The 23,069-nt window shown below is 35.5% G+C and overlaps 1 protein-coding gene across 1 annotated transcript; it reads right to left on the minus strand.

Annotated features, from left to right (window-relative positions):
• Positions 1-6,506: 6,506 nt before the first annotated feature.
• On the minus strand, positions 6,507-21,821 carry LOC119085221 (RNA/RNP complex-1-interacting phosphatase homolog). Its single transcript, XM_037195534.1, has 9 exons — positions 21,563-21,821; positions 21,412-21,529; positions 21,258-21,348; positions 13,762-13,802; positions 10,109-10,196; positions 9,961-10,040; positions 9,722-9,768; positions 7,227-7,334; positions 6,507-7,156 (listed from the first exon to the last, which is right to left on the minus strand). The coding sequence occupies exons 2-9, from the start codon at positions 21,429-21,431 to the stop codon at positions 6,573-6,575; spliced, it is 1,059 nt and encodes a 352-aa protein (XP_037051429.1). The 5' UTR covers positions 21,432-21,529; positions 21,563-21,821; the 3' UTR covers positions 6,507-6,572.
• Between the last annotated feature and the right edge of the window lie 1,248 nt (positions 21,822-23,069).

A 23,069-nucleotide genomic window follows, 5' to 3' on the forward strand; every position in this document is an offset into this window, starting at 1 on the left:
AATACACTACAACACCGGATTTAATCAGGCTGATGTATAATGTGCTTTGCATGCATACGTGCAACTTGTAGTACACTTATGTATATATTTCATTACATGGAGCACCACGATCTTAAAATGCAACAATTTCAATTAAACAAGTAGATTACTTGGGAGGTTCTTCAATGTAAATTACTTTTAGATATCGTAAAGATAGCAGACAGATCCCTCAGACAGTCGAATACACATCAAAAGAAAATAATACACCAGAAAAGTGTCGAGACATAACATTTTTCTTTATTGCATGGAATAAGAAGAAGAAGAAAAAACCGCACATTTCGCGACTATGCACAATAGCAACATAAAAATTGTTATTATTGTTAATAAACGATTTGATTTGTGGTGGTTTTTAAAAAGTTTTCATTCTTTTAGAATAACATTTTCGTTGTTCAAAAAATAAATTTACGTTGAAAATATGATTTACAAACTGAAAGATGATACCGTCGATGATACTGGTATAAAGAAACGATTTAACGAGCAAATTTAATTCGATAAACTGGACGGATAGCTACGCATAATTATACGAAAAACAAAATACGTTGGCTTCTTAGAGAGCTTTAATTACCGGAATTTATTTATGCGGGAGATGTTTTCAGGAAATTTACACCCATGTTGTGCCAATCAATAAATGAGATAAAGAATTTTGAATTCAGCTAAAATTTAAATGGATTTTTTTTTTAAACACCTAACTCAAATAATAGACAAGTCTCGATAGAAAAGAGACTCGAAATGTGAACAAGAGCACGAAAAGCTCATACTCTCAGCATGCGTTAACTAAAACTTCTTTTTAGCGATAAAAAAATTGGCTATAAGCCTTTTAGTCAGTGCAGGCCTGACCATACTGGGAATTGGGGCGATTCCCGAATGGACTTTTGGATTTATATATAAAAATGGGCTCTTTTTCGAAATTTACGGGCCTTTTCCCGATTTCACTGAATGACCTTTTGGTAGCCAGTCCGGCTTTTAGCAAAGTTTAGTGTATCAGAAATGAGCGACCTTGCAGTTTCACTTCATTAATCAGAGATTTCTAATAATTTTACAAGCATAGTAAGACCTACCACAGGATATCGCCTAAATTTTGACTTATCGACAGCTTAAATAATTTTTAATGTGACCAATGAACTACCAGGGATGATCGAATATTTTTATCAGTAATAGTGACTGAAATAATCTAGTACTTAGAATTTGAAGTGAAATTATAGGAACAATTGAATCAATGAAATTAAATCTGAAATGGAATGTAATGTAACAACGGTTAGAAATTAGATCTGAAATTAAAATGTCCACGGTAGCTCAATTGGTTAGAGTAACACCTCGGCAAGGTGGAGATTCTGGGTTCGGGTCCCAGTCGTGGCACCAAAATTTTATTTCAGATTTAATTTCTCCTATAATTTCACTTCAAATACCAGGGATGGTCTAACACCGCGGACAACATAACGATTTTAAAAATGGATTTAAACGCTCATTTTCATATTGTTTTGACATGAATAATGAATAAGTTCAAGATAAATCGACCGAATCGGCTATACACCTGGTATATATACCTTCATTAAATATGACAACTGTCCGGGCTCCACGTTTAAGTTTTCCATCCAGTGAGCAGAAACTAAGCCGAATCGTGTTCTCTCAAAGACTATTCTGCAGCAAGCAACTATTCATTTCAGTGTGTAAGATTAATTGTGAACATTTAGGGCAACTAGGCAAAGACTGTACTTTTCCCACCAAAGTTTAATTCACCGGTCCAGAAAGATTTAAAAGCGTTTGGAATAATAAGGTGTATACTGCTTCTTTTGTTCAATGTATCGCCTAGTGTTTGATCAACAATCCATTACTTCATTCGTTTAAATACACATTTTACTAACTAAACGCTCATTAACCGGAGGCTGCCGGTCATTTTAGTCGTTGCAGTCGATAATAGATGATTAGTCATTTCTGAAAGGTTTCTTTTACATGTTTTCAGCTGACATACCCCCCTTAATTAAATGGTGTCCACATTTCGGGATCTATGTAGCGCAAAGATGAATGGAAGTAGAATTATACATGACAAAAGGTCGGTCGACTTCTAGCTACACATTTTTTATGAAATCTTTTATATCAAAAGTGAGACAAGTGGGAGTGCTGTACGCGTTTCTCATTAATGTAACGAAACCGAAACGAATTCTATGCGCTCTTAGTTACTGAATTTTCGTTCAATAAACTTCTGAATCCATAATTTTGGCCTCTGAAAAAGCATAAACAATTCAATTTTTTTTAATTCAATTAAAACGTTTTCTAAAACAAAATGTAATTATGTTCCCCGAACATATAATTTAAATAATTGATCGTAATTATAATGATCAATCATCAACGATATTTTACATGCATTTTAACATGATCAAACAGTATTTCTCATAAATTCGTTTATTATATGTACAGAACTCTTTAGCGGCTTATAAAAATCCCATCAATTATTCATTGATGACTAAGCAGGTTATAATTTATTGATTCTAATTTGCATAAGATCTGGATCAGATAGAAACAGGTACATGATTCGGGTATCGTTTGTTCTTGTGTGGTACGAACGAAATTCACAACTTCGACAAAAAAAAACAAATGCATTACCGCAACGACCGGCAACGACCCTAAAGGAGATAATTGAAATTCTTTTGTATTTTGAAGTTAATTTGAAACCAGCGGGGATCGCAGGAAATTGCTGCGGTGTTTAGTCCCGCACGGTGCTCTGTGTACAAAATGATCATAATAAAGCTAGAGCGATGTATTTGTAGTTGTTACTAGTTGTTACTACCAACGCACCAACGCAAAATTGCTATTTATGACAGCTGCCAAATAGAGTACTTTTTGTATGAAATTTTATCCCCACTCATTTTACAGTGCAAAATTTTGTATGGAGCACTGTCAAGTTTCAGGACCCTATTTAGAGTACCACTTTTGCTTGAAGTGCGTTGGTAACACAGAAGATATGTTATAAGATAAAGTTGAAAGTTTAAAACATGAGCAGTTTTACAGAAATAATAGGTTATCTTCTGTCCACAGATGCGTTATCTCCACGTAAAGCTCTGCAACTTTCCCTTTAGCAGCTGGTTAGCCTTTTAGGCCATATGGTGAAATTTGGTAAGCTTGATTGCGCCTCTCGGCGTTATCTATTTAAATTCTTATATTGGTGTGTGTATAAGATGTGGTAGCCAGTCCGGCCCTCTTACAAGATAAAGCGAAAACTATAAAATTGAAACCTAATTCTATTTATAGTAAGCAGGTTAGTTGTGAGCTCAGGTTAAGATGGAAGCCCTTTTTCTTTCGAGCGAAGGGGGTTCGCATCTCCGAGAAAATTAGTCCGATATTGTCCCTCTACGAACTTGGCCCCAAAAATTTTATTCCTCGAATTTCCAAAATCGATTGAGGATTGCTGAACTTATCAAACAACAAATTCTTATGTGAAAAATTCCCAGATCATTAAGTCGATATTCTTCATCTACGAACTTGACCTCAGATATTATAATGTAAGATCTTTGACTTTACAGTTGAGGGAACCATAATATTCTGCCTGAACAGCTCAACAACACAAGAAGGGCTTGGAGCTAGATCATTACTAGTGTCGCGGCTTATGCTTCCCTGAAATTATATATTTTATTGTGTCAGCTGAACGACAGTTCTTTGTCAAATTGTTTATTTGAATAAATTTTACAAATAATATATTTCGTTCAATGATTCGTTATTAAGAACTGTTCCCACGCAGTGTTCCCTCTTTGAACTTCTACGCCGAAAAAACGAAAAACGATTTGACTCTATTATCGCCGGACACTTCTATCAATTTCTTCAAGTTTTCAATTACCTTCAGAAAATGCAGGGCAGGCAGGCAGTCGCAAGCAGACCCTGTCCTAATAAATTATGAAAACAGAGTTTTGTTTATTTTAACCAAATAAATCTTTCACTCTCCTGCCTCTCCTATAAAAACCAGCTAGCTACGGCCTTGATAAAAGGAAAAAATTTTCTATAGGCAAGAACTTTGCATTTACTCTCTACTTTTAATTCGATGCAGTTCTTGTTAGAGTGGACATATACGACCGATTCACTAAACAATATCTTTATTACTGAAGTAACATTGTACGCTAGGATACTAGGATCTACTCATTCTTATTCGTTTGATCATGTTGCTTTGGTCGACCTCCAACAGTACTTATGGGTGCTATAAAATGGTTAATCATCTGTTATCAATAGCGACGATAAAAATAAGCGTGGACCTATGTATGTTTTCTCATATTATATGTACCAAACTCTAGGCTAAGATGTAGTAGAAGATTTTGTATCGAACAGTAAAAAATACTGTTAAGAAACGAAGTTGTAGATTTGATAAATGCGTCTCACTGCGATCTACTTCCATCATTGGTAGAATGTTGAATAGAAAAAAAATTGGATTATTCATCGATATATGGCGCCAAAAAAGTAGTAAAATAACTTTGTTCCACATAAACCATCAAATTCGGAGAAAAAATCTTTTTAAAAATACCTTTCAAATGTAAATTAATTTATGGAAAGAGAAGTAAGAATTACTTAACACCTCGTAATGTACGTTTACATGAATTATTTGAATACCCTTTTAAGAGTGCATTCATGTGCTCTATGCTTATGGTGTGTTATAATGCATACACCATCCATATACCATTTTTTTATTAATAAATTAATTCAGATAAACAAGAAATAGGTTTAACAATAATTTTGTCGAGTACTAAACAGAAAGTGTTCAACGAAATAAAGTAGGTGGAAAAGGTACTCTGAAGACTTTTGGGTGTTCCATTTGAAAGTAGATATTTATGCCATTTGTATTTAATCAACTGTTAAAAATGTTAATGATTATTGATTGTTAACAAAAGTACGACAAAAACAACTCTGATTTAGCCGAGAAAAAAATAATTTCAAATCTAACGTCGACAAAAAAATATGCATTTCGTGGTTCACTGTACTTATATGTTAGTCGATGGTTGTATTTATAGTGTACGACGACAGGTCTGAATGTTTCAAGACGATTCAACATTTTTAAACTGCATTCTGATGTGAGTCAAATTCATACCGAAAGAAACATAACCAGCGATATCAAAACGCAGAGGACAATCAGAAAAGTTTTCTAAACTTACCCGTACTACTGAAGTGGGCATAATTGAACAATGAGCGCAGCGAGCGGAAAAGTTTGAATGTCTTGGTTGATTCCTTTTTTCATCGTATTAAGTGGATAGAGAGACCATAAATCCTATAGATAGCGGTTTCACAATTTAAATACAAGACCAGACACCGTTGAATATTGAGGCTTCATAGTTGAACAAAATGTACTTTTCGTGGACTTTAGTACAAAACCGTAAATTTTGGACCATAGACCAATGAGATAGTTCTAAAACGATTGGGAGAAAAAAAAATCAACCGCAGCGCCACCTATTCCATTTCAAAGTGTTCGATACATCGTGTTGATGAATTTATTGCCGCAGAACCAGTTAGGGATTCTTTTGAAAAACAGCCTACCGAAATCGGACGCATTTTCTATTGGAATTTTTTATATGTGCCTAGAAAGGTATTCGACCCTAGAAGCCAAAACCACTTTCAAAAAAATTCTTCGAAGTTTGTGTGGCTGGTGAAAGGTGATCAAAAACCGAAAACTTGCACTTTTCTTACAAAAATTTCTCCAGTTACGCGAGCCGTACAGGGTCGTGTGGGGTGTCATTAGAAAGGTAATCACATGTACTATTGAGTCGAATAGGGACTTATTGGGTTTAAAATTCATCGACACTGAAATATGTGCAGTTGAAGTTTTCAACCGAAGACTTACACTGTTCTTACTGAAATTTCTCTAGGTACACAGAACGTACATGGTCGTGTAGGGTGTCATTTGACAGGTAATTTAATGTGTTTTTGGGCCAAATAGGGTCTTATGAAGTTTGGATGCATCTATGATGAAATTTGTACACCTAAACAATTCAACTTCTATTTCCACTAGATTTGCTTCAGCTGATTTTCAGGTGGTTCCTTTATACAAACTAATCTGGTTATTAGTGTTTATACGGAAACAATACATGCGCGTGGTTGTGGTAGAGCCGTATAAACATGCATAGCCGGTTTTGTTCGTAGGAGTTAATCAGCTGAAATTGAAAACTCGAAAGCAAGCACGTTTCATATGAACCCTTTCTAGATTCGTGAAAGTTATGAAGTCGTGTGGGGTGTCTATGGAAGGTAATTGCGAGTAATTTTGGGGCAAATTGGGGGTCTTATTAGGTTAAAAATTCACCTTCACCGACACTACAAAATTTGGCTATTGAAAAGCTGCAGAAACACCGAAAAAATGTTTACCCTGTTTGCTACTGGTTTCAGCATTCCAACGAAACCAAACATGGCGCGATGAATATACTAGCCTTAAGATATCCACGCAGTTGGATTTTCTCGAATCCAACAATGATCACCAGCTTCAATTAAACTAAAATTCTTGTGGTCAAAACATAACACTTCGTTTATTTGTAAAAGAAATGAAAAATTGTACATCCAGGCAATTATGTCTAACTCTTAAAAGGATTACTCATTTCGTAATAATTTGACTGCACACCGTGAGAGCGATCACTTGAATACGGCGATTGATTGGAGAAATAGGTTCCGTTCGGGTTCGGTCCGTTTGATCGATAATTCGGTCGATGAGATATGCTTCGATTCGATTGGTACGTCTGCGAACTATTACTACGATTGAAATCCTGTCTAACATTTGAACCTCGCGGAGGGTAAAATCGTTGGTTGCTGTAAGCGTGCTGACCGTCGCTGTGAGTATTGGACATGCTGCGCAGCGGTCTCACATCGTTCAAATCGACCTGCATGAAATATCTACCCGAACCGTCGGATATTAAATTGCTGCCGTCAACATAAACCGTTCCTTTGACACTTCTAACATCAGCAATGTCGACAGTGGGCCGACGCTTTCTTGATATTTTCGTGTCCAGCCAAATGCCGGGATTGGTTTGCGTAGAAACGGTTCGTGAATTACCGTGCGAAATTTCAATTTCTTCCAGCACGTGCAGTTTTGCTGTCATCGTTTTCAATGATTCGACATAGTTTTCACGTTCCATTTTATGACCTCTAGCTGCTTCGAATCCTAGATAAAAATTCGATGCATTCCGTCTTTGAATAGGTGTTGCAGGGAAAAATTGGTTTCTTGTACTCACTTTCAACAGCATCAACCGGGTCAATGTTGCACTTCTGTATCATATGCGCGCAGACCATTAAACCAGTTCGATTCAGTCCGTGTGTACAATGGACACCAATCAGTTTATCTGTGAAATCAAACAAATTTAAATTTTTTAGATGGACGTGGTGTGGAGACTGGTGTGGCTAATTAGTGAGACTCGTGAGCGTTACAACAATTACTACAAGTATTTAGTGCAATAAACACTTTTTACGATTACAAAGTTTCTATTAAGAGTTATTCGGCCTTTTGATCTAAACTCATTAATTTAGAGCCATCAGGCACCGTCATTGTTTGTGAAGGTAGGAATTCAACGACTAATAAACTTGACATTAATATGCTGCAGTCATTTTATTACTACCTGTGAGCTACCCATTAAAAAGTATTTATTACAATTCTTTATGAACAGCAACATGATTTTGCCAAGCACTTATGCTGAGAGCACGTTAAAATTATTTCAAACAAACGATTGGTTCCACACACACAAAAAAAAACTATGTCTGTTACAATCGAATTTCTGCTGGATGCATATATCGTACGATTAGCGAGTTATGCGCGCGACTATATTGAATATTCATGCCCAGCCAATACAAATTTGAATGTAGTTCACAAAATCCAAAGCATAAAATGTGGCATTCAGGGGAAAATCAACAGACGCCACACTGACTTCAGAATGTGTTGGACAAGCTGAGTGGGCCGTCATTAAGAGAAACAACAATTCTTTTTTGTTGTTACCCGCCCAACCGAATGAAATGCGTCTGATAGGTTCCGTCAATTTGATTTTGAATTTGTTTTCGCTGTGGTTGTGTCGCACTGTGTTCAACTAAGTATTTTGGAGAAGCATGGTCGACGATATTTATGGTTCACAATTGGTGCGATGACGAGAGGTAGATGATAGTACAGTTTTCACGGATAGAAAACACAATTTTAGATTTATCAGAGTCATCGATGTTCCCAGTTAATAAAGTGCTTGGCAGTATAAGATTTTGTGCATCCGACAACTGAAATACGACCTATTTTGCCATGATTTTTCATTAAGAAATGTCAGTTTTTCCCGAACTATACAGTGAACGACATCTCAAATGTCTCACTGTCAAATTTTTCTGAGAATTTTATTGTGTCATTGCAAATTCACAATGACATTCTCTGAAAAAAATGACAGTGAGACATTTGAGATGTCATTCACTGTATATCGTGCGGGAAAAAATTTCATTTCTTTACGATTTATAGTGCGGGAAAAGAATTACATGAATTTTTCTATGACTATACGATTGATCTGTCTTGTGGTACGAAAAATACTATTTTGGCGTACAAGTTGAATTCGCTAGGAATTTTCAAATTTTGCGCCAAAATATCATAACCTGGAAACACTTTATTGACTGGGAACATCGACGAATTTTTAATCTCTAACTAGTCTCAAATATGTGCAGTACTAAAAAAACCACTGTAAATAGCGCAACGACCTTAAAATTCGAATGGAAATCGACAGTGGGTGGTCGGCGCCAGTCTTGTGAAATAAAGTCGTGTTACATTACAATGACCTAGGACCACTATATTACAGTCTGAGGCCGAAACAGATCCTGTTTGGAAGGTCATTGCAATCAAAATTTACTAAATGTGACAGCAGCTGGCACAGTGAAGGGAAAAACGCTCGGTTAAATCTTAGAAGATCCTATATTGTGGGAGTGCACCATCGCTGAATTGATCACTAAATGTACAGGTCATAATTACATTTCAACTATAATTCGCTAGACTTTTTCGTGTGAAAATCGGTGTAGTGCTCGATAGAGTATTTTTGAACTGCGTATTAATGCAAAACGTTGAAAGATCGAAACAGTGGTCGAAACCCTCAGAAAAAAGGAAAATCCTTCGAAATTGACAAAAAAAAAACTAAAAATCAGAGAAAATCATTTTTAAGGATTTTCTTTAGTTTCTTTGATTTTAAAGGAATTTCTTTGATTTTCCTTGATTTTAAAGGAATTAATTTTTGACAATTTCGAAGGAAACCAAAGAAAATCCTTGAAAATCAAAGGACTCCTTTGAAATTGACAAAAAAAATCTTAAAAATCAGAAGAAAATCCTTAGAGAATTTTCCTTTACAAAATCCTTTCTCACTCAATCAAATTCAACCGAAACGAATATTTCCGATGTAAAAATGGATTTGCGAACGGAAATATAGTTGGTAAACTCGACCATGCTCTTCTCCCCGGTAAATGTGAACCAATGTTAAATGTCAATGCTGCAAAATTCATTACACCATTCAAAGTATAAAGTATGCATTCAAATCGATATATAATTAACTTGAATGTTTATGATTTCTTAAACATTATTAACAAGACAGATTGCTTTCAATGTAAACTTATTTGCTCATTTTATTTATAAATAATTTTTTTTCTGTTGCTGTTGTTGTTGGTGTTCTTGTTATTCGTTTTGGAGATGTTGAAACAACAACAGCGAATTTTAAACGTGACTTACCGTTTTCTGCATTTCTTCGAAGGAAATCTGTAACGGTGCTCATAAATCTGAGGAGAGAAATTCAAATTATTATTTATTAAGCCAGTAAAATAAGCGGTTTGCAAGCGGGAATGGTAGGTATTAATGAGTAAAGGAGGCAGTAAATCTAACCATAAGTTAACGCTGTTCGTGTATGAAAATCAGAAACTCTTGAAATATCAAACGTCAGCGTTAACAAATTTAAATCGATAGAGACTTACTCTTCGTAAATATGCGGTGCTGGTAACCTTTGACCGGGTACAAAAATTTTCTTATATTCGATTCCTTGATCGGTAACGTTCTTGAAAGAAATGAGAAAAATGTCAGACCAGTTGACAATCAATCAATGCAAAATCAACTTAAGTTTACCTTCGAATTGTAATACTTTCTTGTGTTGGTCAGATCAATTACCAATCCTAAATTTGGTATCCGTTCACCCATGATCTTCGTATTAATCCTGAATGAAAGAAAAGAAGAAAAATTGAAAAATAACAACGAGCATTATTACAACACGGGCATTACATTGACTGTGATATTCAACGCACCAAATCTTACATTCATACTAATTGGTTTTTATGTTCTCAATTTCTTTTCTCTCTTTTTTTTAAAATATTATTTTATTTTCGACGTGGAACCACATAGCATTGTTGTTAATAAATGCGATGTACAATGATAATGAAAATATAAGACCAATAAAAAGGATGAATGATTTTGTAAATTATTGAAAAGAAACGTTTTATTCATTTATCACGCTGTGAGTGAATACATTTAAAACGAAGATGAAGAGAAGAAAAATAAAAAAATATTAAAATTTAACGTACTACCCGAAACGAAAGAATATTTTCAAAATATTGAATCGTAAAATATCATCGCAACATATCAACAAATTTAGGCAGTGTGCCTACATGCCGCACATTTATTTTTTTTGGGAAATGGATAGTCGTCTTTACTGAGAAGCAGAAATGCTGGGAAAGCAAAAATTGGCTGCAAAGAGATAGTGGGATACAACATATCTCTCCAGCATGAATGAACTGTGGTTGAGACTCTTACTCTAACACTTAGCGCAAAGATTACATTGTCTGACAACACTTTATTTCGCGAAAACCTGCGGAAAAGATTCTGAAGTTCGGTGTTCATTCACCCACACATTCTAAATGGATAAGAAAACATGAGGTGAGAAGGTGATAGACTAAAGGCCTAGTGAGATGGTTATATGAACGTGTTAACAATTTGCCGGTTACTGTGACTTGTCGACTTTAGGCACCCTGAAAATCAGTAAAAGAGTACAAATAAATTTCTAAAAATCTAGAATTCAGTTTTGGATTTTTAGAAATTTTTTTTGGGGGTCACCATAGACTCCTTTACTACTTTCCAGGGTGTCTAAAGTTCCAGCGTGCGCATTATTCTGTAATGTGTAGAAGACACAGACATTTAAATTTGTACACATTCCCCATTCCAACATACTTGGTTTAGTGTATAACCAATGTTAAGGTTTGCTGGCAATCAATCGAACATATTTCGCAAATAAAGTCCTTTCTACTTTCGGTTTTCTAGTACTTTTCAATTTTTACAATCTATGTTTAATGGTAGAAGTTTCAAGAGAGGATGTCACGCAGTACTAGTTTATACTGAAAACTACAAAAGCGACACCTTCGTTTTCATAGCTGATTACAGTCATTGAAGTTTTATACTGACAACTACAAAAGTTCAGCTATAGAAAAACTGCTGACAAATGGAGAAACCGTCAACGAAAACATGCCCTAATGCAATCATACATGAGCTATTCGTGTTGATAAGGAAGGATGGGGGTTTTCAAAGACGAGGGATGGAGAGGATATGATCACTTTCGGTATGAAGGTAGATGCTATTCGCACCCGGTACGTTGTATATTTTTTTTTTTTTTTTTTTTTTTTAAGTAGCCGTTCTACCGTGGTAGAACACGCACGGGGGCCTCTGTTTGGGCCCATTGTGCTGGCTATGACTTATTAGTGCAGTTGCTGGTTATTGGAACCTTCCTGTACTAGTAATGTAGTTTAGGATGTCCCTTGGGTGAATGTTTTTGATCAGGTTATACCTGATGATGTAGTTGCCTAAGTGCTTTCGCCTTTTCATGATGAAAGCTGGGCAATGGCAGAGGTAATGTTCGGCTGTGTCAGTGTGATGGCCACACAGATCACACCCTGGATCCGTTCGTTTTCCTATAGTTGTGAGGTGTTTGTTAAATCCGTAGTGTCCAGTTGTTACGCCGGTGAAGATTTTCAGTCTTGTTCTGCTTACGTTTAGTAGAAACTTTGAGTTTCTGTCGCATATGTTGATGCAGTTTTTGGATTGTCTGCAGCTTGTAATGCTGTCCCAATAATTTTTGGATCTTTTTGTCCTTATTATTTTAATTATACTTTTACTGTATGAGTGGGGCGTGCCCATTATTGGTTCTGGTCCAATTGGTGTGCTTAGAGCCGCAATTCTGGCTAGCTCGTCTGCGATTTCGTTACCTTCAATACCTTGGTGACCTGGCACCCATATTAGGTTGATGTGGTTGATAGTGGTAGCACTGTTCAAAGTTTCCCAGCATTCTAGCGTTACTGCTGACTTAAAGCTGATTGATGCTAGCGCCGTTAGTGCCGCCTGACTGTCCGAGCAAATAGATACGTCTTGGCCAGTAATATTGTTATCGATGAGAGCGTGACAGCCCTCCATGATTGCTCTTATCTCAGCTAGAAATATTGACGAGCATTTTCCTAGTGGAATAGAATTTTTGATCTTAGGGTGATTGCAGTATACTCCGGCTCCTGCCGATTTCGAGATCAGTGAGCCGTCTGTGTAGAAGACAATTCCTTTTGGTGGTAATTTCCCATTGAACCAGTCCTCCCTTGATGGGATCTGGATGTTGAACCTTCTGTCAAATTTGTGCTTTGTTATGATTTTGTCTGAGGGCATTAATAGATCAGGTTCGTCAATAATCGTGTTGAACCATATGCTTGAATGGTTGGTGTTCTTGAACTGATTGTCTTGTTGCTTGGTTAGCCTGCTCATTGTAATAATGGCTTCGGTTTCTATAAAAATGTGCAATGGAGTGAGGTTCAAAAGTGTCTCCATGGCAGCTGTTGGAGTTGATCTCCAAGATCCTGTTATTGCTTTGCAGGCCATTCTCTGGAATTTATCTAGTTTGTAGCGTACTTGTTGATATTTACATATGTGATTCCAAAGGAAGCATCCGTATGTTAAGATTGGTCTGATGACTGTCGTGTAAATCCAGAACATTACTTTGGGAGAGAGACCCCATGATTTGCCGTACGCTCTTCTACATTGCCACAGAGAGATAGTGGCTTTTTGTATTCGTTCATCCAGATTGTCATTCCAGGACAGCTTGCTGTCCAGGGACGTTGTATATTATTGTAGATGTTATTTGCACCTGGATGCTAATAATGTGAGTATTATTTTGGATGTGGAAGTAATGGCTATATTTGGTGGGATTATTCCGTAAACAATCTTCCTTGGACACTTCGTGAAACAATAAATTTAAGAGGATCAAGATCAAATGAAACATCTATCTCACATCAGCCTGAAAAAGGATAAAATCGGAAGGATTAATCGAAACGTCTCTCTTTTTCAAAGTCGAAAATATGACTTCGTTTGGTCCGTTCGAAAAGTGATTATAATTATACTCCAAATATTCGCATCGCACCCAGGTGGGAATACAATCTACTGCCACTATTCACATCACGGTGCGAATAGTCACTTCGAGGGCAAATAGAATATAAATTATAATGGTGCCATTAGGTGGGTTAGGTAAGAGGGTGAATGATCGCTTTTTCAATTTTTGTTGGTATTTTCTCCATGTGTGGGAGGGACATGCAATTTTTTCATAAAATTATTGAAACTGAACATAAAAAGAAATCAGTTGTAAACGAATCGAATTGACTATTGAACCCTTTAAGAACACAATAGCCCAATGTGTATTTTGACTGTTCCATAACCAAATGAATCATAAATATTATTTTGTAATCTTCGTTTATACTTACATATCGTTGACGTCCACATCAATTCCTTGCGTTTCTCTGGCCTGTAACGAAACCAATGTGAAAAAGGAAAGTTATAGAATTATTGAATCGAAATGAATGGGTGTAAAAAATTTCTCGTGAGTATTTATTTTAATGAAGGGCCGTGCTGGTGACTGGTCAGTGACATTTAAATATTCTAATTTTCGATTATAACCAGTTTTTCTGAGTCATAAAAATTATTTTTTTTATTGGTGTATGCATCCAATTCATTGTTAGGTGAACCGAACTTGTTAGGATTTCATTTTAAAGAGAATGAGCCAGGTCTGCGGATAGAAAATTCGTTTTAAATGCACCGAACAACAAATTATTTTATGAGGTGGAGACTCAATAACCTTTTGTTTTTCGTTCTTGTAATTTACTCACGTTAGAGCAATCAAACAGCTCATTAAGCGCTCGTTTCGAATTGAAAAGTATTAGCTCGGAGATTGGATTGTAAAGTGACACCTATTTACCATTTGAATATGTCTAGGGATGCCGTACTTCTGGACTTGTCTAGGAGTGCCGTACTTCTGGACATAATGTGAATAAATCACAGGGTTGGGCTTCGCTAGTCGTGCGCCACTTTTCGTTTTGTGAAATTTCGATGGTTAGAGCAAAAATTTCGTTCAGATCAGGTTCAAGATTGATCTGCAATTTGTTTGAAAATTTCCAAAAATTTCAGGTCATCCATACCCGATAGGTTTGAGAAATTCAGGTTCAGGTCAGGTCAGGCTGCTTCAAAGCAAAAATTAGACCTGACCTGATATTTCAGGTTATTGAATTTTTTTAACCACAGTCGACCTTTTCCGAGCTTTAGGCGAAGCCCAGCCTTACTAAATGGTATGGAACTAAATAGAGTAGATGGACTAAATTGATGAAGTGCAGCACCCTTCTCGGGGTCTGTACAAGAATTGACAATAAAAACAGTTAAATATCCATCAAACGGTGTAGATCAGCTACGTCCGGGTAAATATACTTTCAGTACCATTTGATACTATACTCAAGAATGATGCTAAATCATGCAACATTTATGTCCCGATAATATTTCCAACACATTCAAAAATCTCGTCACATTACATTCTCAAAAATTCTTTTGCCCCAAGAATTCCTTAACGTACGCAAATATTGTTATTCAGACAATTTATGTTATGTAAGTGCCGAAAAAAGTCAATTAATTCAATGCTCTGCGTTCCACCGAAAAAACAGCAGAAAATTCACTTATAAATCAAATCGAATGCAATGTTTATTAAATATCAGTCTTAATTCTGCACTAAATAAATATTTTGTGCGACGAGCTTAATTATACCATACAGACACAATTGAAAATGAAAGGAGGAAACATCATTGACCACCCATGAGACACGGGGAGTATTAGTTGTTGCTCGTTGCTGTATCGTTTGCTCGTTTTTTTGAAACTAATAACCAAACAACAAAAGACGTTATGAACCGGGGAATTTATCATTTTTAATTACACAACACACTGCAACCTGTCTTCGCACACATAAAATGGCATACATTTCGTTTATGATGGATCACTGAAATCCATTTTTCTGCTCCGTCCTATTTCAAGCTAATAAGATGGTTTCTTGTTGCGATTGATGAATGCATAATGAACTTGTTAAAATGTGTAATTTACTTTAGTGATTTTGTATACCACATTAACTAAATAATAAATACAGAAAAAAAAACGAGCAGGAAAAAAAACCGAAAAGATAATAAACAACCGTTTCGTACAAAAAAATAATTTTAACTTAAAAAGCGCAGCCGTTCAATATTTTTTTAATATTAAGTGTAGGTACCTGTACCTGGTACATTCTTTAAAATTGAGTATTTGCGTTTACTTGGTATAATAATAATAATAATAATAATAATAATGAAGAACTTCGCTGGATATGTGCCGTTGTTGTGTTCTTTTCGTACCTGACGGACGACTTAATTGAAAAGTGTAATTATGGTAATAAAACGATTACTTGAAAAGAAATTTTTATTTTTTTATTTTTAATAAATTCGAAGCTCACAAAAATTTTTTTATTTGCATTTATGATTGTGGACATTTGCATATTTTGTGCATGTTACGTATACGTGTGGATACTTTAGGAAAAGGTAAAGAGACGTCAGTGGCTCGATTTTTAAACCAGTCTCTTGTGGTGCAGTGAATATTGAATACTAGGTCTTTGACATATAATATTGTACATGTAATATTGTACATGTCGTGATATCAAAGTAATATCTAGGTATCCAAATCCTGTTCTACCCGAAACATTACTTTCAATATTAAAAGTTGTTCTATTCACTCTCACTGCTTTTTTCAGTTATTCTTTAAAAGGGCATCGGCGCCTTGTTGAAAAGCATACATTTGGGCGTTTTTTTAAATGCTGGATTTTAGTTTACTTTTGATGATATCCTTCCAACAGAATTTATTTTCAAAAATGCACGACCGCAATAACGACCACGAATGTGTTGGCTTTCAAAAGAAAACAGATTCGGTTGTAGCAGCTCTAAGAAAACTTAGCAGTTTATGAATATTTCGTTAAACCGCTCACGTTTGTCAAACGACTACAACTAAAACTAATTTTTAATTTACGCTAACACATTCGTGGTCGATATTGCGATTGTACATTTTTCGAAAACGATTCTGATGAAAAGACATCATCAAAAATGAATTACGAGACATGCAATGCAAATGTAGGCTACAATTTTAGCTAAGTACCAATGCTGCTTAACTTAGTATACATATAGTGTTAAAAGAGAACGTGTTAAAAGAGTATTCACCCATCGAGCTCAGTTAAATTAACTGGTTTGTTCCTAGTTAACTGGACTTTCACAAACAAATTTTGCCGCATCACCCGTCGAGTCCAGTTAAGTTTCTTCTCTTTTATGCTCCTTTAACACTGTATACTTCGTACACTGTAGTGATTATTGTATTAAGAGCAATATCGCCAAAATGACATCGAACAAAATCAAACATTTTAAGACACGAGGTTCGGGTCGAGTTATAGCTCATACGATACGTTCAACTGTTGCGAGTAAAGCATAGTCCTACGTTTGGAAAACTTTATTTTGTCGGCTTTGTTCAAAATCGATAAGTCGAGTGACACAATTATCGTAAAACACCTATAGGCCTTGAAGAGACGCTCATTTTAACACGTAGGGGATAATGCTCGAGCAGGCACTTTAGGCACGCTGGAAAGTGCAAAGGGTCAATTTTTTTCATTTTTAGAAATTTATTTGGAGTTATTCCTCGACTCCCTTAGCACTTTCCGGTGTGCCGAAAGTTGACAAGTCACATTAAACGGCAACTTGTTAAGCATACACACCACCAGGATCATGTTCACCTGTGTTGGTGTTATTAGCCATTTCAGGTGAAAAAGAACGTAACTTTGCCGAATCACTGACCGAATATAGTGTCAAATTTAGATGCTCGGCATAAGATTTATTTACCGCAGTGAATGCGAAATTGAGCCGCCAGCGACTTTAACAACAAATTTGATGCTGAGATCGTCAAACCAAGAAATTTCGTATTTCGACGAGCCTTTGTAAGACACGAGAGTTTGGTATTTGCAAAGTGAATTTTTTTGGCCTGATTTCTCAGCAGATTGATTTTTTTCACAAAAGAAAAAAATATAAAAATCGGGTTCGGTATCGACTTCTTGTCCACAGTATAATAACAGGATAGATAAACTACCAATTTTGGTCTACTGAATTCAAAAACAAATCAAATGAACCCGCAATGCCCTTCTATAAATTTGTTGCGATGTGTGTGCAGGTAACAAACCGAAGAAATATGTCAAAAAAGGTTAGCGTATCGATTTATTGTTTTGATTTGAAAAATTGGTTTCTAATTTAATTGAACAAATATTTACACAAATAAAATAAATTAATGCCCCCCCATTAAAGTGATTTAGATTTTTTCTCGAAATTCCATCGTCTATATCGGTATAATGCAAGGGCTACACACAGTATCACAAATTATTATTTTTTCGGAAATGAATTATAGAACCATCATTTGTTCGAAAAACCAATAAATTTTGATATGAAACGAAAACTACAAACAGAGAAAACGCAATTTTGCATCTTTCCGTCTACCATAAATAATATACAACAAAATACAAAGAGACAAGAGAAGAAGAACCGAAACAATAATTTTTTTTTCTGTTCAAAAAGTTATTTTCAGTCAGTGCCAGAGATATTTTTTCAACAAAAATTTTTCGATTTTTTTCTCCTTCTTTGTTTATATGTCCAGTCCACGCCCGCATATGTTTACTCTGGACTATAATTAAGCTCTCTAGATCCATATTAAAAATGTTAAAAAACCAACACAGCCACACAATATAAATCATTATTACTTTTCCTCCTAAGCAAGAATACACACGAAAAAAAAAATTCATTTACTCCCTTTCATTTCAAATTAAAGAAATATATTTGTTTAACGCGCCGTATTAATTTTTGTTTTTTTAAATTAAAAGATTCCGATGTGATAAGATTCAACACACTATGGGCCAAAGAATGGTAGGGGCGTTTTAATTTATTTACATGTGTTTCAGACGCATAAATTTATGTTATGTGAAAATTTACCAAGGATCGAAGAAATCCTTTCGTTTAATTCAAACTCCACTGCTACGGAAGTCTAGAAATTTTTTAAACCTTCGGTTTGAATGGGTGGATTGTTTAAATGCCATAAAATTCTATCGAATTGCTACAGTTACAGCTATGACTTTGATTTATGATCTTCGGATTCGATTGAAGAAACGACAAACGGGATAAACTGCATTATGTACCAAATGCACTTATAGGAAATTTATTCTATTATTCTATTCTCTCCAGTCAATTAACTGATTTGGGTATTTGAGCTCACTGTTACAATTTTTTTTATTTAGCTAAAGGGAGGTTAGATCTATCACTTAAAAGACAGTTGAAACTAATCGTTTTTGCAATGCTTAAGTCAGTCCACTTAAAGGTAAATAAAACGTATATCTACCAAGATTAATACTGAAAACATATTCACTGGTGTCGAATCTAGTACTTCATCAATTCTAAGTATTTTCAACGGTCCGATACACTATAGTACAGTCAGTAAGGTACACTTTGTTCAATTACTGTCGTAAAACTGAGCGCCTGACACATTTTTAAAATCTGTAATCTTCAAGACTGTGCTGGGAAACTATCGAGAAACGTTCACACCACCCAAGTCGTTTCTCTTCTAATACTGATTTCATAAGAAATCTTTTTTTTAGGCTGCGTCATTCGTTGTTAATTCTTCTCAGAACCGGTTCAGATTTGGGATTTGTGTCTCGATTAAAGCTCGGAACAGATCAGACTAATCTGAACTGATACTGAAAAATTCGATCTGAAATTTTCAGATTCAAATCAGATTACTATTGAATTGAATCTGATCTCAATCTGAAAATTTCAGATCGTCGTTTTTCAGTTTCAGATCAGATAAAAGAGATCTGTTTCGATTCTCAACTTTATGTCCCGTACAACGTGATTTTGCTGATTGCAGTGGTCGCACTAAAATTTTCGTGTCCTACCGCAGGACATGTAGGACATTTTTTTGAGATTTATTAAAGAACTATGGTTCAAAGTAGTTATTTATGCCACTACAAACTTTAGATGCCTCTGTGGCATAAACTGTTGAATTTGACTCAATGCAAAGTACTTTGTTATGCTCACGATGTGTATTATGACAAACGGCCTATTTTAAATTCTAAAATATCAACTAGATAAGCCCTTTAATAAAGTACTTTGCACCTCGATTGCATAAATAACAATTTTTCAATTTACGGTTTCTGTTTTTTCAATTCTTCGATTTTTTTCTACGTTCGCTGGATTGCAGCTGTTAGAACTGCATGTGCCTTAATCAATTCACTTATTTCCACGGTTCCGTTGGAATTTACACAGGGCAGAGTAAAGTAAACCAGGCAGGAGCGCTTGATTTGACTAGGGACCTGAATAATCTATTAGTCTTATTTTTATGTCAGTGTTCATTTGCGTTCATTTTTATACAGTGTATTAGGTCCCTTATTTCCTTGCTTATTTGACGTTTAAATGAACCGCTCCTGCCTGGTTTAATTTACTCTGCCGTGAATTTGCAGCTTTGCTCAAACATTTGTTACTGTCGATCAACAATTTTTCCGCCACATTTAACGTTGACAATTCCTGACCAATCGATCTATCGATTTCCCTTATATTTTCTCCTTCGCTTTTTTGTCCTTATGTTCACGATCAGCTCTTTTCAGCTTAGAATTTTTGAAGATCTAAATAAACCTGATAGTTGGCGACAAAGTGACAGCAGACAATCAGTTATGGGAATATTTATAACACTCTTAATGCATCAATAGCATCCTGGACTGGCTGTTGTTCCTTGTATCGACTCTTTATTTTGAAGAAGGTTTGTGCTGAATACAGCATTTGCGTGGCTCAAACAAAAACACGCTTTTGCCAGTCGCGAAATCTTTCATTTCTGATAATCTAAGCCAATAATCATATGAAGTTAGGTCGAAAATTATTTTAATTTACTTTCAGAGCTCAAAATCCGCTTGATTGTTATACTTAATTAAAGTCCTTGAAGTGCCCTACGTAGGACATTAGGACAAGTAGGACAAATTTCGAAATAGTAGGACAAAGTAGGAAAGTAGGACACTGTGGGAGCGCTGTGATTGTGATTTTCCTCTGAACAATATTGTATTGATTTGACCTTGCGTCTAGAGCTGTTTTCTTCATTTGGCCAAAATTCCGCCATCATGGCATCACGGTGAATAAATCGATTTTAACAATGTCTTAGCTGACAATGAGTCACCCAGTCTCACGATTCTTGAACTGTGTAGACTAAAATTTAAATTAATTGAGTAACTCCAGTGAGAGAATTTTTGTTTCTGAACGTGCTTGACCTTAACTTGAACTGATACGGGCAAATAAGAGATTTGAACAAACTTCCAAAGGTTTTCTATCTGGAGCAAATGGACTTGAATGTTACAAAAAGTATTTGATTTTTCATGGAAAGTGCTAAAGATACATCGAAAATCGCATATAATTTCTGTTATTTTCTCATTTGCCCACTCTTTAGCTGTTCACTTATTTTCGTGGATCTTGTGGATTTTTAAAATGTCGAAGACTGCCAACCAACCTTATCATTTACCGCTTTTTTTGGAACTCAGATCAGACAATATATAAATCCATTGGCGTTATTTTCGCATCTTCTAGGACTTCTGTCACCTAGACACTTGTTCTATTCTATCCTAACTCTACATGGTTGGTTTCCACTGTTTCATTGAGATGCATATGGATACGCAGTGAGCGTGAAGATCATTCTTAATTTATCTTTTATTTTATTTAAGATCTACCTCAGTAACCAAACCGGTCAGTTTTGTTTTTGTTGCGACGTGCGGGTCCCACTGATAATCATTTTCAAAAATAGATCAAATAACCGAGAGAAACTGGTACATCCAATTGACATAGATATGAATGCATTTACTCACCATATTTACATCCAAGTTATCCAAGGGCACTTTGAATGCGATGAACCTCGTTCCTTCGATTCTAGCTCCAATGGCCGAGTAGGTCAACCAACTGATTCGTAGATAAGATTTTTTTTTATAAATCTGATCAATGGAATGAATATAATGTAATTACCGATCAGGTATGAGCCCCATGCTGACGCTGCTGGAGGGAATGATTTTTATACAATGATCGGTGTTCTTAGAGCAATATTGTAAGAAAATAAGATTTGATTTCAACTTATTCACAATTTGTAAAATGTTTATTGTCAAATGGGTAAAAATGTTCAGTTACTGTTATCATAAGTAAGGACTTTTGTAACTAAAAAAAACGTCTCCCGTTCCAATGAAAATTTTTGTCGCGTTGTTCACAATCAGATGTTTTCAAATTGAACGTTTCAATCTGTCACTCGTTTTTAAAACACAAATCGAAAACAATTTATTTTAATATGGAACCAAATCCGTTTTTGATTTTTCATTTGTTATTTTTAAGTAATTAAACAAAAATAATATACGCGAACGAAAATGACATGTGTTAACCAACTGACATTTTCACCTTTTCCACCTCTTCTTTTTCGCCGAACTAGGCGCCATCTGTGTCTGTGATGTGATACGAACGAAATTACTTGGGCGATAAAAAGCGAGGGAAAAACAAATGTGCCCATAATCATATTTGGATTTCAGTCTGGATATTTTCCATTTGAGTGTGCTGGCATAAAAAATACGAAATTTGAAACCATGAAGGTAAGTTTCTTTTTCGATTCAATAGTCCAATAAAATGAATATCTCAGTTAGGATGAGTCCCAAACCCAACAGGGCACTATTTGCCACGTAACTTTATTACATTCGCTTTCCAATCATACCAAGTCCACCGTCGTCGCCTTCGATAACTTTTCAATGAGAACACTTCGACCACTTCCCACCTGCTTTTTTCGATGTTTTGGACCGAATAGCTCCGACTGGACTGAACAGTTCTTTTGCTTGAACATATTTATACGTACCAGCTTGGAACGGTTGATTTGAGGTAGTTTCGTTTGTACAACTTTCGAAATTACCATTAAGATCATCGGTCCTGAATCATAATTGTCTAAAATCAAAGCACTGTATAGCACCGAAGCGACAGTGCTTTGCTAAAATTCCTAAAAAAGTTACGAAGATACGATGACAAGTAAAATTTTAGTGAATTTTTCTAGTATTAGACTTGAACCAAAATTGTGGATTCCTGGATGCTCACATGAAGATTTTCGAAACTTTAAAAGACAAACGTGTGCGCCTATAAAATACCTTCCAACGAACGCGTGTGCAAATAATGTTTTCTTCCCGGTATCCAAATCCGATTTATTGAAGCAACATAGGTATGTAACAATGTTTGTCTTTACATCATTAGAAAGGTGGGAGCGGCCGGGAGAAAAATTTTGTTCCTTTGAAAGAAAAAATTGTATTGACTAAAGCTACACTACTTCAACGTTTCCGAAATGGAGAAAATCGATTAAGGATTTTTAATTTGAAAATTGGGAATTTTTCAGTTCTTATTGGATAGTTTTGATGTTTGGATTCCTGTTCGTTTCTCAATTATCTCGCTACTTTCACGATTTTCTAGTTTTCCTAAACGTTTACCATTTGGGATGGTATCGGGTAATCTGGCACACGGTGGCAAAAGAACGCACTTTTAAATTACGTAAAGGGTGAACTTGAACTCGCACACACAAGTTTATTGCTACAAATGCTTTTTAGACATGTCATCGACTGCATGACTTCTTTTACAAAATTTTGGTATCGAAAAATCGTGTTCGA

This window comes from Bradysia coprophila, unplaced genomic scaffold (assembly GCF_014529535.1).
Source record: "Bradysia coprophila strain Holo2 unplaced genomic scaffold, BU_Bcop_v1 contig_94, whole genome shotgun sequence".
Lineage (NCBI taxonomy): Eukaryota > Metazoa > Arthropoda > Insecta > Diptera > Sciaridae > Bradysia > Bradysia coprophila.

Bases quoted from the DNA above. Each gene is read 5' to 3' on its own strand.
- LOC119085221 (XM_037195534.1), bottom strand. From the start codon at position 21,431: ATGGGGCTCATACCTGATCG. The intron at 10,041-10,108 runs GTAAACTTAAGT...ATTTCTTTCAAG, and splicing joins GAAAGTATTACAATTCGAAG to AACGTTACCGATCAAGGAAT. The intron at 9,769-9,960 runs GTAAGTCTCTAT...TTCTCTCCTCAG, and splicing joins GCACCGCATATTTACGAAGA to ATTTATGAGCACCGTTACAG.